Consider the following 16867-nt stretch of genomic DNA (forward strand, 5'->3'; position numbering starts at 1 on the left):
CTCCCTCCTCCCCTGCTACACCTCTCCCTCTCGCAGAAGCTCGGCGAAGCCCTGCCGAGATCCCGCTACATCCACCACCACGCCGTCGTGCTGCTGGATCTCCATCAACCTCTCCTTCCCCCTAGCTGGATCAAGAAGGAGGAGACGTCGCTGCACCGTACGTGTGTTGAACGTGGAGGTGCCGTCCGTTCGGCACTCGGTCATCGGTGATTTTGATCACGGCGAGTACGACTCCATCAACCACGTTCATTGGAACGCTTCCGCTCGCGATCTACAAGGGTATGTAGATGCACTCCTTTCCCCTCGTTGCTAGTGTACTACATAGATGGATCTTGGTGATGCGTAGAAAAATTTTAAATTCTGCTACGATCCCCAACAGTGGCATCATGAGCCAGGCCTATGCGTAGTTACTATGCACGAGTAGAACACAAAGCAGTTGTGGGCGTAGATGTTGTCAATTTTTCTTGCCACTACTAGTCTTATCTTGTTTCGGCGGCATTGTGGGATGAAGCGGCCCGGACCGACCTTACACGTACGCTTACGTGAGACAGGTTCCACCGACTGACATGCACTAGTTGCATAAGGTGGCTAGCGGGTGTCTGTCTCTCCCACTTTAGTCGGAACGGATTCAATGAAAAGGGTCCTTTTGAAGGGTAAATAGAAATTGGCATATCACGTTGTGGTTGTACGTAGGTAAGAAACGTTCTTTCTAGAAACCCATACAAGCCACGTAAAAACTTGCAACAACAATTAGAGGACGTCTAACTTGTTCTTGCAGCATGTGCCTTGTGATATGATATGGCCAGAAGATGTGATGAATGATATATGTGATGTATGAGATTGATCATATTCTTGTAATAGGAATCACGACTTTCATGTCGATGAGTATGACAACCGGCAGGAGCCATAGGAGTTATCTTTATTTTTTGTATGACCTGCGTGTCATTAAATAACGCCATGTAAATTACTTTACTTTATTGCTAAACGCGTTAGCCATAGAAGTAGAAGTAATCGTTGGTGTGACAACTTCATGAAGACACAATGATGGAGATCATGATGATGGAGATCATGGTGTCATGCCGGTGACGAAGATGATCATGGTGCCCCGAAGATGGAGATCAAAGGAGCAAAATGATATTGGCCATATCATGTCACTATTTGATTGCATGGGATGTTTATCATGTTTTGCATCTTATTTGCTTAGAACGACGGTAGTAAGTAAGATGATCCTTTATAATAATTTCAAGAAAGTGTTCCCCCTAACTGTGCACCGTTGCGAAGGTTCGTTGTTTCGAACCACCACGTGATGATCGGGTGTGATAGATTCTAACGTTCGCATACAATGGGTGTTGACGAGCCTAGCATGTACAGACATGGCCTCGGAACACATGCAATACACTTAGGTTGACTTGATGAGCCTAGCATGTACAGACATGGCCTCGGAACACGGAGGACCAAAAGGTCGAGCATGAGTCATATAGAAGATACGATCAACATGGTGATGTTCACCGATCTTGACTAGTCCGTCTCACGTGATGATCGGACACGGCCTAGTTAACTCGGATCATGTTTCACTTAGATGAATAGAGGGATGTCTATCTGAGTGGGAGTTCATTGAATAATTTGATTATATGAACTTAATTATCATGAACTTAGTCTAAAATCTTTACAATATGTCTTGTAGATCAAATGGCCCACGTTGCCCTCAACTTCAACGCGTTCCTAGAGAAAACCAAGCTGAAAGATGATGGCAGCAACTATACGGACTGGGTCCGGAACCTGAGGATCATCCTCATAGCTGCCAAGAAAGATTATGTCCTAGAAGCACCGCTAGGTGATGCACCAATCCCAGAGAACCAAGACGTTATGAACGCTTGGCAATCACGTGCTGATGATTACTCCCTCGTTCAGTGCGGCATGCTTTACAGCTTAGAACCGGGTCTCCAAAAGCGTTTTGAGAAACATGGAGCATATGAGATGTTCGAAGAGCTGAAAATGGTTTTCCAAGCTCATGCCCGGGTCGAGAGATATGAAGTCTCCGACAAGTTCTTCAGCTGTAAAATGGAGGAAAATAGTTCTGTTAATGAGCACATACTCAGAATGTCTGGGTTACACAATCGCTTGTCGCAGCTGGGAGTTAATCTCCCAGATGACGCGGTCATTGACAGAATCCTTCAGTCGCTTCCACCGAGCTACAAGAGCTTTGTGATGAACTTTAATATGCAGGGGATGGAAAAGACCATCCCTGAGGTATATTCAATGCTGAAATCAGCGGAGGTGGAGATCAGAAAAGAACATCAAGTGTTGATGGTGAATAAAACCACTAAGTTCAAGAAAGGCAAGGGTAAGAAGAACTTCAAGAAAGACGGCAAGGGAGTTGCCGCACCCGGTAAGCCAGTTGCCGGGAAGAAGTCGAAGAATGGACCCAAGCCTGAGACTGAGTGCTTTTATTGCAAGGGAAGTGGTCACTGGAAACGGAATTGCCCCAAATACTTAGCGGACAAGAAGGCCGGCAACACCAAAGGTATATGTGATATACATGTAATTGATGTGTACCTTACCAGTACTCGTAGTAGCTCCTGGGCATTTGATACCGGTGCGGTTGCTCATATTTGTAACTCAAAACAGGAGCTGCCGAATAAGCGGAGACTGGCGAAGGACGAGGTGACGATGCGCGTCGGGAATGGTTCCAAGGTCGATGTGATCGCCGTCGGCACGCTACCTCTGCATTTACCTACGGGATTAGTTTTAAACCTCAATAATTGTTATTTAGTGCCAGCTTTGAGCATGAACATTGTATCTGGATCTCGTTTAATTCGAGATGGCTACTCATTTAAATCCGAGAATAATGGTTGTTCTATTTATATGAGAGATATGTTTTATGGTCATGCTCCGCTGGTCAATGGTTTATTCTTGATGAATCTCGAACGTGATGTTACACACATTCATAGTGTGAATACCAAAAGATGAAAAGTTGATAACGACAGTCCCACATAGTTGTGGCACTGCCGCCTTGGTCACATTGGTGTCAAGCGCATGAAGAAGCTCCATGCAGATGGACTTTTGGAGTCTCTTGATTACGAATCATTTGACACGTGCGAACCATGCCTCATGGGTAAGATGACCAAGACTCCGTTCTCCAAAACAATGGAGCGAGCAACCAATTTATTGGAAATCATACATACCGATGTGTGCGGTCCAATGAGTATTGAGGCTCGCGGAGGATATCGTTATGTTCTCACTCTCACTGATGATTTAAGCAGATATGGGTATGTCTACCTAATGAAACACAAGTCTGAAACCTTTGAAAAGTTCAAGGAATTTCAGAGTGAGGTTGAGAATCAACGTGACAGGAAAATAAAATTCTTACGATCAGATCATGGTGGAGAATATTTAAGTCACGAATTTGGCACACACTTAAGGAAATGTGGAATCGTTTCACAACTCATGCCGCCTGGAACACCTCAGCGAAACGGTGTGTCCGAACGTCGTAATCGCACTCTATTGGATATGGTGCGATCTATGATGTCTCTTACCGATCTACCGCTCTCATTTTGGGGCTATGCTTTAGAGACTGCCGCATTCACTTTAAATAGGGCTCCGTCGAAATCCGTTGAGACGACACCGTATGAATTATGGTTTGGGAAGAAACCTAAGCTGTCGTTTCTAAAAGTTTGGGAATGCGATGCTTATGTCAAGAAACTTCAACCTGAAAAGCTCGAACCCAAGTCGAAAAAATGCGTCTTGATAGGATACCCTAAGGAAACCATTGGGTATACCTTCTACCTCAGATCCGAAGGCAAGATCTTTGTTGCCAAGAACGGGTCCTTTCTGGAGAAAGAGTTTCTCTCGAAAGAATTGAGTGGGAGGAAAGTGGAACTTGATGAGGTGATAGTCACCCCTTCCGAACCGGAAATTAGCGCAGCGCGGGAAGATGTTCCTGAGGTGCCTGCAACGACTAGGGAGGAAGTTAATGATGATGATCATGAAGCTTCGGACCAAGTTACTGCTGAACTTCGTAGGTCCACAAGGACACGTTCCGCACCAGAGTGGTACGGCAACCCTGTCCTGGAAATCATGTTGTTAGACAACGGTGAACCTTCGAACTATGAAGAAGCGATGGCGGGCCCGGATTCCGACAAATGGCTAGAAGCCATGAAATCCGAGATAGGATCCATGTATGAAAACGAAGTATGGACTTTGACTGACTTGCCCGATGATAGGCGAGCCATAGAAAATAAATGGATCTTTAAGAAGAAGACAGACGTGGATGGTAATGTGACCATCTATAAGGCTCGACTTGTCGCTAAGGGTTATCGACAAGTTCAAGGGGTTGACTACGATGAGACTTTCTCACCCGTAGCGAAGCTGAAGTCCGTCCGAATCATGTTAGCAATTGTCGCATTCTACGATTATGAGATATGGCAAATGGACGTCAAAACGGCATTCCTTAATGGCTTTCTTAAGGAAGAATTGTATATGATGCAGCCGGAAGGTTTTGTCGATCCTAAGAATGCTAACAAAGTATGCAAGCTCCAGCGCTCAATCTATGGGCTGGTGCAAGCATCTCGGAGTTGGAACATTCGCTTTGATGAGATGATCAAAGCGTTTGGGTTTACACAGACTTATGGAGAAGCCTGTGTTTACAAGAAAGTGAGTGGGAGCTCTGTAGCATTTCTCATATTATATGTGGATGACATACTATTGATGGGAAATGATAAAGAATTCTTGGAAAGTATAAAGGCCTATTTGAATAAGTGTTTTTCAATGAAGGACCTTGGAGAAGCTGCTTATATATTAGGCATCAAGATCTATAGAGATAGATCAAGACGCCTCATTGGTCTTTCACAGAGTACGTACCTTGACAAGATATTGAAGAAGTTCAATATGGATCATTCCAAGAAGGGGTTCTTGCCTGTATTGCAAGGTGTGCAATTGAGCACGGCTCAATGCCCGACCAGGGCAGAAGATAGAGAAAAGATGAGTGTCATCCCCTATGCCTCGGCCATAGGGTCTATTATGTATGCCATGATGTGTACCAGACCTGATGTAAACCTTGCCGTAAGTTTGGTAGGAAGGTACCAAAGTAATCCCGGCATGGAACACTGGACAGCGGTCAAGAATATCCTGAAGTACCTGAAGAGGACTAAGGATATGTTTCTCATTTATGGAGGTGACGAAGAGCTCGTCGTAAAGGGTTACGTCGACGCTAGCTTCGACACAGATCTGGATGACTCGAAGTCACAAACCGGATACGTGTATATTTTGAATGGAGGAGCAGTAAGCTGGTGCAGTTGCAAGCAAAGCGTCGTGGCGGGATCTACATATGAAGCGGAGTACATGGCAGCCTCGGAGGCAGCACAGGAAGCAGTCTGGATAAAGGAGTTCATCACCGACCTAGGGGTGATTCCCAATGCGTCGGGCCCGATGACTCTCTTGTGTGACAACACTGGAGCTATTGCTCTTGCCAAGGAGCCCAGGTTTCACAGGAAGACCAGGCATATCAAGCGTCGCTTCAACTCCATTCGTGAAAGTGTTCAAAATGGAGAATAGATATTTGTAAAGTACATACGGACCTGAATGTAGCAGATCCGTTGACTAAACCTCTCCCTAGAGCAAAACATGATCAACACCAGAACTCTATGGGTGTTCGATTCATCACAATGTAACTAGATTATTGACTCTAGTGCAAGTGGGAGACTGTTGGAAATATGCCCTAGAGGCAATAATAAATGGTTATTATTATATTTCCTTGTTCATGATAATTGTCTATTGTTCATGCTATAATTGTGTTATCCGGAAATCGTAATACATGTGTGAATACATAGACCACAACGTGTCCCAAGTAAGCCTCTAGTTGACTAGCTCGTTGATCAACAGATAGTCATGGTTTCCTGACTATGGACATTGGATGTCATTGATAACGGGATCACATCATTAGGAGAATGATGTGATGGACAAGACACAATCCTAAGCATAGCACAAAAGATCGTGTAGTTCGTTTGCTAGAGCTTTTCCATGTCAAGTATCATTTCCTTAGACCATGAGATCGTGCAGCTCCCGGATACCGTAGGAGTACTTTGGGTGTGCCAAACGCACAACGTAACTGGGTGACTATAAAGGTATATTACGGGTATCTCCGAAAGTGTCTATTGGGTTGGCACGGATCAAGACTGGGATTTGTCACTCCGTATGACGGAGAGGTATCTCTGGGCCCACTCGGTAATGCATCATCATAATGAGCTCAATGTGACTAAGGATTTAGTCACGGGATCATGCATTGCGGTACGAGTAAAGAGACTTGCCGGTAACGAGATTGAACAAGGTATTGGGATACCGACGATCGAATCTCGAGCAAGTAACATACCGATTGACAAAGGGAATTGTATACGGGATTGATTGAATCCTCGACATCGTGGTTCATCCGATGAGATCATCGTGGAACATGTGGGAGCCAACATGGGTATCCAGATCCCGCTGTTGGTTATTGACCGAAGAGGCGTCTCGGTCATGTCTGCATGTCTCCCAAACCCGTAGGGTCTACACACTTAAGGTTCGGTGACGCTAGGGTTGTAGAGATATGAGTATGCGGAAAACCGAAAGTTGTTTGGAGTCCCGGATGAGATCCCGGATGTTACGAGGAGTTCCGGAATGGTCCGGAGGTGAAGAATTATATATAGGAAGTCCAGTTTCGGCCACCGGGGAAGTTTCGGGGGTCACCGGTATTGTACCGGGACCACCGGAAGGGTCCCGGGGGTCCACCGGGTGGGGCCACCTATCCCGGAGTGCCCCATGGGCTGAAGTGGGAAGGGAACCAACCCTTAGTGGGCTAGGGCGCCCCCCATGGGCCTTCCCCCTGCGCCTAGGGTTGGAAACCCTAGGGTGGGGGGGCGCCCCACTTGCCTTGGGGGGCAAGTCTTCCCCCTGGCCGCCGCCCCCCATGCAGATGGGTTCCTGGCCGGCGCCCCCCCCCCCCCTCCCAGGGGGCCTATATAAAGGGGGGAGGGAGGGCAGTACCACTACAGCCTTGGGCGCCTCCCTCCTCCCCTGCTACACCTCTCCCTCTCGCAGAAGCTCGGCGAAGCCCTGCCGAGATCCCGCTACATCCACCACCACGCCGTCGTGCTGCTGGATCTCCATCAACCTCTCCTTCCTCCTTGCTGGATCAAGAAGGAGGAGACGTCGCTGCACCGTACGTGTGTTGAACGCGGAGGTGCCGTCCGTTCGGCACTCGGTCATCGGTGATTTGGATCACGGCGAGTACGACTCCATCAACCACGTTCATTGGAACGCTTCCGCTCGCGATCTACAAGGGTATGTAGATGCACTCCTTTCCCCTCGTTGCTAGTGTACTCCATAGATGGATCTTGGTGATGCGTAGAAAATTTTTAAATTCTGCTACGATCCCCAACACATACCACTGGGCGCTCGCCGTCAACATCACCAGGGTCATCTTGTCTGATCTTATGCCGCAATCCACCGCATACCGGGCTTGCGTTCAAATCCTCGTACGCACTGCGGTAGAGGATGCAGTCATTAGGGCATGCATGTATTTTCTGCACCTCCAATCCTAGAGGGCATATAGCCTTCTTTGTTGCGTACGTACTGTCGGGCAATTCGTTATCCTTTGAAAGCTTCTTCTTCAATATTTTCAGTAGCTTCTCAAATCCTTTGTCAGGTACACCATTCTCTGCCTTCCACTGCAGCAATTCCAGTACGGTACTGAGCTTTGTGTTGCCATCTTCGCAATTGGGGTACAATCCTTTTTTGTGATCCTCTAACATGCGATGGAACTTCAGCTTCTCCTTTTGACTTTCGGACTGTCTCTTTGCATCAACAATGACCCGGCAAAGATCATCATCGGGCACATCGTCTGGTTCCTCTTGATCTTCAGCTTCCCCCATTGCAGCATCACCGTATTCAGGGGGCACATAGTTGTCATCTTCCTCTTCTTCTTTGTTGTCTTCCATCATAACCCCTCTTTCTCCATGCTTGGTCCAAACATTATAGTGTGGCATGAAACCCTTATAAAGTAGGTGGGTGTGAAGGGTTTTCTAGTCAGAATAAGGCCTCGTATTCCCATAGCTAGGGCATGGACAACACATAAAACCATTCTGCTTGTTTGCCTCAGCCACTGCGAGAAAATTATGCAGGCCCTCAATGTACTCGGAGGTGCGTCTATTACCGTACATCCATTGCCGGTTCATCTGCGTACATTATATAATTAAGTGTGTCAAAAACCATTACAGAACATCATGAATAGATAAGTGACCAAATTAATAGAGGTTCGGCATCACATTAAAACCAAAGTACATACATAGTTCTCCAGAGCATCTAATTAAATCATACATTGAAGCTATGTAAAACATTTCAATGCAACAACAAATGCGATCATAATCGCAACCAAGGTAACAATTGATCCAACGGCATAATGATACCAAGCCTCGGTATGAATGGCATATTTTCTAATCTTTCTAATCTTCAAGCGCATTGAATCCATCTTGATCTTGTTATTATCGACGACATCCGCAACATGCAACTCCAATATCATCTTCTCCTTCTCAATTTTTTTTAAGTTTTCCTTCAAGTAAATGTTTTCTTCTTCGACTAAATTTAACCTCTCGACAATAGGGTCGATTGGAATTTCCAGTTCACATACCTTCTAGATAAAAAAATCTATGTCACGTTGGTCGGCATAATTGTCATAAACAATAAATGAACCAAATAGTTATAAAAGATAATATATATACCACATCCGAATCATAGACAGGACGAGGGCCGACGGAGGCGGGTACCAAAACCATCGCACTATATAATAACAAACAATAATAAAAGTAAGAAAATTACACAAGTATCAATCTAAATCATACAAGTAAGAACTTTTTTTAAAAAGAAGATAATATCAAGAGGCTCACCACGGTGGTGCCAGCGACGAGATCGGCGCGGGCGATCGACGGCGGTGAGGACGGGAATGGGACAGGACGGACCGCCAAACCTAGACAAATCTCGAGGAAAATGAATCTTGCACAAGGAGCTTCAAGAGGAGAAAGCTTAAGTATGGCTCGAGCATTTCATCGAACACCTCATGTGCATACGAGGTGAGCTAGAGCACCACAAAGCTCTCCCCTCGCTGACCAGAGAAACAGAGCAGTGGAGTGCTCTGCTCGCAAGCAAGGTATATATAGGCATCTCATTGGTCCCGTTTCGTAGCTGGAACCGGGACCAAAGGGGGACCTTTGGTCCCGGTTCCAGCCACGAACCGGGACCAATGGTTGTGGGCCAGAAGCGAGGCATATTGGTCCCGGTTCATGTTTGGAACCGGGACCAAAGGGTCCAGACGATTCGGGACCAATGCCCCACGAGGCCCGGCCGGCCCACTGGCCTCACGAACCGGGACCGTGGCCCCAATGGGTCCCGGTTCATGACTGAACTAGGATTAATGGGCTGGCCCGGCCTGGAACAAAGCCCTTTTTTCTACTAGTGCAGCCATATGGCGATGTGCACGAACATCATTTGTCGGCAAAGAATGTTTTGACAATCTCCATAAGAACATATGTACTTTTCCTGGGACCTCAATTTTCCACAAAGATTTCCATGCCCCTTCCTCGGCTCTGGAGCTGGACGGACCTGGGCCCTCTCAAGCCACGCTTCTCTTCGCTCCCTCGTTGCAACAAGCATATTATACGCTGATTTCACGGAAAAGCAACCGTGTTTTTCAGGATGCCAAGCCCAAAAACCAGGTAAGTTTCGAGTACATAATGGTATTCGCAAAGTGACTTGTGCATCCATAGGCAAGAATGTTGCTTGTGCCAGCTGCCTGTCCCAGGAGGCCGTCGCGCTAGTAATAAGCTCAGAAAACCAAGGAGGCATTGGCTAGCTATGTGGCAACATCTCGGACGGAACGGCGGACTGTTCCAGGCCGTATCGATAGAAGCGCACCAATGTGCTTGGCTTGGGACATACCTGGCAAATTTTGTGCCAGCATGGCATGTAACGGTGAACTGGTCGAACTGGGTTGATATGGCATCGCTACAGCCCGAGGCACATCAGGCTCACGTCGTGCCAACCCGACCAAGCCTGAGTCCCACCTTGAATGGAAGAACACAATTGCACGCATACACACACATGTGCGTGTTCTATACATGCTTGGAAAATATTTGAAATTGGCCAATTATTGTGTTCCAAAGCTTACATACTACACAACGCACTAATTAAAGACCAAACCAAGTGATCTGCGTTAGGCACGCTAATATCTCATGTCATGTTCTACTCGCCAGTTGCTAGCAAGGGCTCTTCTAGCTCTCACCACTCGAACTGGATAGGAAATGCCCCGTGAACGTTTACCGCTTCAGGAATAATTCCATGTGGTTGGCATCCTTGTTGATTCAATAGGAGGCACATTCCGCACATTAACATCGAGTGGTAGCATCCGGTACTCAATGTCGAGGTCCCTGAGCACTTTGATCATCTCCTGGAGCACTAGCTCCCTCCTCACGTACCTCATCCCCATGTCCTGGAAGTTGAGCGTGTGACAGAGCCATATGGATACTTTTAGCTTGTTGGTCTCATCTACATCCCGGAGGACAATCATCGCCCCCGGGTACCAATGCTCTTTCTTGTTGTTGATGTAACTGGTTTCACAAGTTTAAAAATTGGTTAGTTCATTGTGGTATACTAAATTACACAAGTAACATAGGGAAATTTCCAACATAACGTTTAATGTTAATTTTCAACATGCACATAGTTCAGTAGTTAACAAATCAGATTTGATCAAACCATGGGATAAAGACACTTCTACTTACCGTAGTATTCTTTCTTTCATGAGTGCTAGTTTCGCTACCGGTGTGGCAACGTGAATATAGAAGTCAATTCCTTCTCCCATATCTGGACTCCTGTAAAAATTCATAATCGGTATGGTGGCCAGTACATTGTTTGGATAATATATCTTCAGGTTGTCATATCGAAGAAAGACTGTTGTCAAGATATTCATTTCCTCGACAACAACCTGAAATTCAGGTGGTTAAAACTTTAGTCAATGAGTGCAAGATAATATTAGATTCAATGAGGACGAAGCAAGAAAAATATTGCCACACCTGAACTTCCTCGATTTCACAGCGGTCACCAACATCAAAAGGATGCATCACAAATAAGAAAACAATTGCCTCAAAAACTGCCTTCAAAGTATCTCCAAATACAATAACTGCCACCAAAAATGGTGAACTGAGGAAGACAAGTAAATTTGTTGTCGCTATGCCAAGAATAAGGAGCCAGAGAACAAACACGATGACGCCACCAACAACATTAGTCATCTGGTTGAGCTTGGATACTGCAACTTTTGTATCATTAAGTGTTAGAGCAAGGGCTTTGCGCTCTCTAAATGCATTCACCTACAGGAGAAGCCATATAGCAATGGTAGGAAAGGCATCTTCAGATTTCAGAAGTCAATTATAATTCCTTATTTCAACTTAGCTAGTAAGGTAATAAGATCATTACCATCCAGTTTTTTAGAGACCTCTTGCTGATCCTATTGTACTCTTGTCCTCCTTCAAAAAGATGCATTGCTTTGATGGCTTCCTCCTGCCTCATGAAGTGCATCAAGTCTGCCAAGTATATGTACCTGCATTATTCGTACATTCATGATCAAGAATCTGAATCAGCAAGTTGCCACTATATTCGAACTACCACATTGGAAATAATTTTTTTTTGAACCGACATTGGAAATAATTAAACGGGAGCATTTATAAAGTTCCGTAAACTATTCTCTTTGTGATAAACATTAAACACACAACCGTGCACTACACAAGTCGTAACAATTAGCATGCTATTTATAAATTATACAGAAAATTATACCATCAGTTCACATCATGAGCTAAAAGTTTCTACAGCATTACAGATAAACTACATTTGCCTATCGAGTAAATTGACTAAAACGACCACATTTGGCATATATAGTACAAAAATTCCACTGTTTCGCCAATAGTTTGCGAACACCACCGGTTTTTGGTATTCTTTTTGCCAAAAGCACTAACTAGTCGATTGAATGCCTTTTGACGTGATAACTGACAGTCGACATGACCTATTGCAGAGCGATGTACCTACACCGAGTTGACCTGAACCTGTACCCACGCCTTGGCATCAAGCCACCCACCGTCAAGCTATATGACGACACCACGTCAAAAAACAAAAAACAAGGATGAGTGAGTGGAAGACTTTAAAAAAAAAATCAAGGATGAGTGAGTTAGATGTGACATAATATTTCATATCTAGATGTGAAATAGCAAATCCGGAAAACAAAACCTTCGTCAAGCACACTTATGAGAACCGACCGACATACAACATCCACACGATAGGCTGGTATGAAAAGAAACGTAATTCTTAATCGACTTCTCTCGCACGGCACGACATCGACATATTGTCACTGAAAGGGATAAATTCAAGCAACGCATCGTCTATACATGCTCCCTGCTACGCCATCGCCAACGCTACATGTCTAAGGTCTTCATCAATATGGTCTTCATCCATATTTCCGTCAACACATCGCCGCAGCATCGTCCATAGTATGGACATCTCCGGTGTTCTCTGATTCTACTACTGCAATACGTGCCATTAACAACGGGAAGGACCATGTCACCATGACCACATCATCTTCGACGAAATTGACCGACAATACCAACGGCAACGACTACATCGACATGGCGTCACTATAGTGATAATCCCATTCACGGTGCACACGTCCTGGCAACATTGATGTGTCCTCAAGTTGGTGCAGGTCCCGACCTCGACAACACTGGCGAGTATTTTCAACAATACACACCGAGCTGCTCGATTACTTTCTGAAGCACCGGGTCGTCTAGCAACACGTGCAAACTACCAGCAACAAGCTAGCTAGCTTTATCTCGGCGATTGCTAATCCGGAGAGTCTTATAGCATGGTTAATATTATAGCCAACCAATGACTATATGGTGTTCCCATGTTATATATAGCCATCACTTATAACCACTCATAAAATAAGGTAGCTATAAGATTGGCTGCAAAAACACTACTTCTTCTCATCTTCTCTTTATCTCTTTCTTCATATTTATTGTATTGGCCTAGGAATCCACATATAGCTAAGCTCTTGCATGAGATCCCACCCCTATTACTTTTTCATATCTCTTTTTCACACTGGCAAAATTGTCATGTAAGCAGGCTATAAACCGAAAATCCAACTCGGTACCCAGGCTCATCTGCTCCAAATCAGAAAAAAAAAATCAAAAAAAAATACTAGAAAAATAAAAAATAATAATCAAATTTTGTTGTGTGGAAGTTGGTTTGATGTGTGAGGCCCACTCCAAATTTCACCTCATTTGAACATCTCGGCAGCTCTGGCAAAAAGGACAAAACCAGAGTCTGTAAAAAAGCTTACTTTGTCTTTTTTGCCGAGAGCTACTCAGATGTTCAAATGAGTTGAAATTTAGAGCGAACCTGGTGCATGAAATTATCTACCACAAAAAGAATTTGCATTTTTTTTGAATTTTTCTAATATTTATTTTGATTTTTTAGCGTAGGTACAGCTGAGCCCGGGAACAGAAACTCCGCGTCCGGCTATAGACCATCTATTATACTTACTCTTATACGAAGAACTAGTAGTACACACGAGGTTGGATTGCTAAAAGCCTGTTATAACGCTCACACGTGTGGTGTTAACGACATCCGTTCACAAGCCCTATAACACAAAAACCGTGCCACATCACCGCATGCATGCATTTAGAAATCTTTTTGGATTTCCAGTTTTTAAAATGTTTTATCTCTTAAATGAAAAATCCGATTGAAGATCCGTTTTCACCATTAAATACCTCGCGACGAGATCTTCGAAACTAGATCACATATCGATATGTTTCGACGCACTTTTTTGGTTAAAAGTTGTAATGTCTATTGCACATGAATTGCCATGATGTTTACACTGAAGTTGACGTGATATGTTTCAGCTATTTTTTTCTATATTTAAAAGTAAATTTTAACATATTATAAAACAAGGAGTTAAGAATCTAGACTTGCCATGAACCATAAACTAAAATTGCCATGATACATGCACTTAAAATTGCTATGGTTCATACAAAAAATAATTTTTCATGGTTAAAGTACTCAAATTGCCATGGTCAAGATACTAAAAGAGTCATGCTCTATGAACTAAAATTGCCACATGGCAACTTTAGTGTAAACACTATGACAACTATGGTGTAAACATCATGGCAACTTTTGGCCAAAAAAATCGTCGAAACATATCAACATGAGATTTAGATTTGAAGATGTCGTCGAGACGGATTAAATGGTGAAAACGGATTTTTAATTGTATTTTTTAATTAGCAGATAAAACATTCTTAAGACGAAAACCAAAAAGATTTCCGCTGATGTCATCTGTTTTGACGTGGCAAAATGAATGATGAAAGCGTTTGGGTCATGTTGCTTCGTGCCACACATATGGACATGAACATTTGCGTTGTTTATTGCTTTCATCTGATTACACGCCATAGGTTACAACTATATTTATACTAGTACAAAGCTAGCTATTACTAGCCTACTCGGATGACTGCTACGTATCCGTGCCGGACATGCCGACGTGGTTAATTCCAACACTCTATGGGTTTCCTCTGGTATTGGCTAAGCTGACGGTATCATCACCGATGACACCCTTTTTAATATCCGCAAGCTGTATCGTTCACGACTACAGCTTCGTCATCAACAACAAAGCATATATTTTTTGCACCTCCGGCTAGCTGTGCCTACACTGACTATGATGAACATTACATCAACGACTACCTAAACCACGGCTACTGCATCAACATGAAGGCTATGTTGGCAAGTACTACCTAAACAACGGCACATATGTATACTAAAAGAAGGACATCTAACTAAGACAAGAAAGAAATGCTTACTTGGATCGATGCTTGGCTACATTATGGAAGATCTTCTTGGCGGCCATCTGTGACTCGTATTCGCTGCGAATATGTGTCGCTGACAAATCCCCTTCTCCTGTTGCCTGCTTTATCTGCTCATCTATAGTGGTGAGCGTCCCAGACCGAATAATCTTCATCAACCTCTTCATGTTCCAGGCTGAGACGTTGCTCCGATTGAGCTTATGGAGCTTGTCAATGCTTATCCCTTCATCAATCTGATGCTGTCTTTTCTCCTTGGACAGCTGCTTGTTTCCTTGGCCCGGCTGCTTAGACATTGAAACCGACGGCCGAAAGCTCCTTTGCTCCGATAGATTCTTGGTTGGCATCGCGGCATGGAGATCACTCGGCTCAGCAAACATGGGGCCTTGTTCTTCAACTAGTTGCGGCCCCGAGAGCGTCTCAGTGACATATTGGTTGAACAATGACGCTTGAATCCGGTCAAAGTAGGTAGAGACATGGAAGGACGAGGCGAGCACCTTGAGCAGCAGCGTCTTGACGAGCCGGATGAGCGTGGCGACGAGCAAGCAGAATAGTATCTTCATAACATAGGACACCACCACCATATGCGCCAGTTGGCACTTGTCGTCAAACAAGAAGTGCCAGGCGGCGAGAACGAGGCCGAGCCAGAGCGTGTTCTGCACGGCGCTGCGGACGCCATACACGAAGTAGAGCACGCGCTTTCGCAGCAACAAGTTGCGCCCCACGCAGAACATGGCGATCCGGATGACCCACCCGGAGACGAGACGGCCGCAGACGAGCGCGAGCGCGAGGAGCTCCCACTTCCAGAGCTGCAGCTCCCACACCTTCTTCCTGGACAAGATCCTTATGGTGGCACTGCAAACCAACGCCCCGATGATGAGCACCAAGCTGACCCACTGCAAGATGGTGAGAACGTCCAGCTTGCCACTCTTCAAGTTGAAGTCGTCGGGGATGTCTTCGTCCACGAATGGGTCCTCCTCCTCCCCGTCCATCGGACCCGACCAGCGCCACGCAGGAGACTGGCACTGGCCGGGCTTAGGGGACCGTGAGGCGGACGACTTGTGCTTCTTGTCGATGGAAGGAGCTGCCGCGGGTGGCGGCGGCGGCGGGTCCATGAGCCGGGAGCGTGTCTGGGCTCGCAATAATGGTCCCTTTCCCGTGGAGGTGGATTTGCAGCGTACCATCTCGTCGGCGCGCCTACCGCTGCCTTCCGCGTCGGAGTTGGAGTCAGAGTCGGAGTCGGAGTCGGAGTCGGAGGAGATGTGTTTTTGGTGTTCGTCCTCGAAGGAGACACGCCGAGCGCCGTGCGACGGCCTCCCGAGCTCCTCCATCTCCGGGTCGAGGTCGAGCGACGGCTTTGCGCCGGACGCCCTCTGCTTCCGGAGGAAGTTCCCAATGAGACGCGTGGGCGGGTCCTCGCCTCCCTCCATCGCCTGCTGCGGCGTCGGCGACGGTGGCCGATTCTTAAAGCTCAACTCCTCTTTCATTGATGTACAGCAGGCGATATACAGCAGCGTACTTGTACCCAAGTGGTGGTGCTTTCAATGCTATAGTGAAATTTGATTGAGCACACAGTTTCGATTTTTGCTCTGATCCTGTGTGGCGCCAACTTTTTCCTGGTCGGTACTGATTTGTCGGGAGGTACGCATTATTGGTGTCCTCTCCTTGGTGTCGACCGAGGGGGATGGCTGGGTCGACCTCTTTCTTTTTACTCGAAAGTTGGGGCCCTTTATTGTTTAATGGAAATTTGATTATATACATTACTAAGATAAGAAGAAAAATGACCTTCTTTTTTTTCGAAAAACTTCCGATCTATTCATCTTCAATCATGACAGTACAACAAACATTAGAAATAATAAAGATTACTAATCCGTTGACTACCTAACGACGATTACAAGCACTGAAGCGAGACGAAGCGCGTCACCGTCATCGCCCCTTCCTCGCCGGAGTAC

At 45.5% G+C, this 16867-nt stretch overlaps 1 protein-coding gene across 2 annotated transcripts; it reads right to left on the minus strand.

Annotated features, from left to right (window-relative positions):
* Positions 1 to 10089: 10089 nt before the first annotated feature.
* Positions 10090 to 16449, minus strand: LOC123179881 (mechanosensitive ion channel protein 5-like). Of its 2 annotated transcripts, XM_044591779.1 has the most exons (6): positions 14916 to 16449; positions 12096 to 12155; positions 11494 to 11617; positions 11094 to 11387; positions 10803 to 11005; positions 10090 to 10631 (listed from the first exon to the last, which is right to left on the minus strand). In XM_044591779.1, the coding sequence occupies exons 1-6, from the start codon at positions 16400 to 16402 to the stop codon at positions 10349 to 10351; spliced, it is 2451 nt and encodes an 816-aa protein (XP_044447714.1). In that variant the 5' UTR covers positions 16403 to 16449; the 3' UTR covers positions 10090 to 10348. The 2 variants fall into 2 exon arrangements, with proteins under 2 accessions (XP_044447714.1, XP_044447715.1); XM_044591780.1 differs by lacking the exon at positions 12096 to 12155 and having other exon boundaries at positions 14916 to 16445.
* Positions 16450 to 16867: the final 418 nt, after the last annotated feature.

The sequence above is a fragment of the Triticum aestivum genome, chromosome 1D (assembly GCF_018294505.1).
Source record: "Triticum aestivum cultivar Chinese Spring chromosome 1D, IWGSC CS RefSeq v2.1, whole genome shotgun sequence".
NCBI lineage: Eukaryota > Viridiplantae > Streptophyta > Magnoliopsida > Poales > Poaceae > Triticum > Triticum aestivum.

Excerpts from the sequence above, each read along its gene's own strand:
- LOC123179881 (XM_044591779.1), bottom strand. The coding sequence starts at position 16,402 with ATGAAAGAGGAGTTGAGCTTTAAGAATCGGCCACCGTCGCCGACGCCG. Across the intron at positions 12,156-14,915 it reads GTAGCCAAGCATCGATCCAA|CTTGACGGTGGGTGGCTTGA; the intron begins GTAAGCATTTCT and ends GTCGTCATATAG. Across the intron at positions 11,006-11,093 it reads GTGAAATCGAGGAAGTTCAG|GTTGTTGTCGAGGAAATGAA; the intron begins GTGTGGCAATAT and ends CCTGAATTTCAG.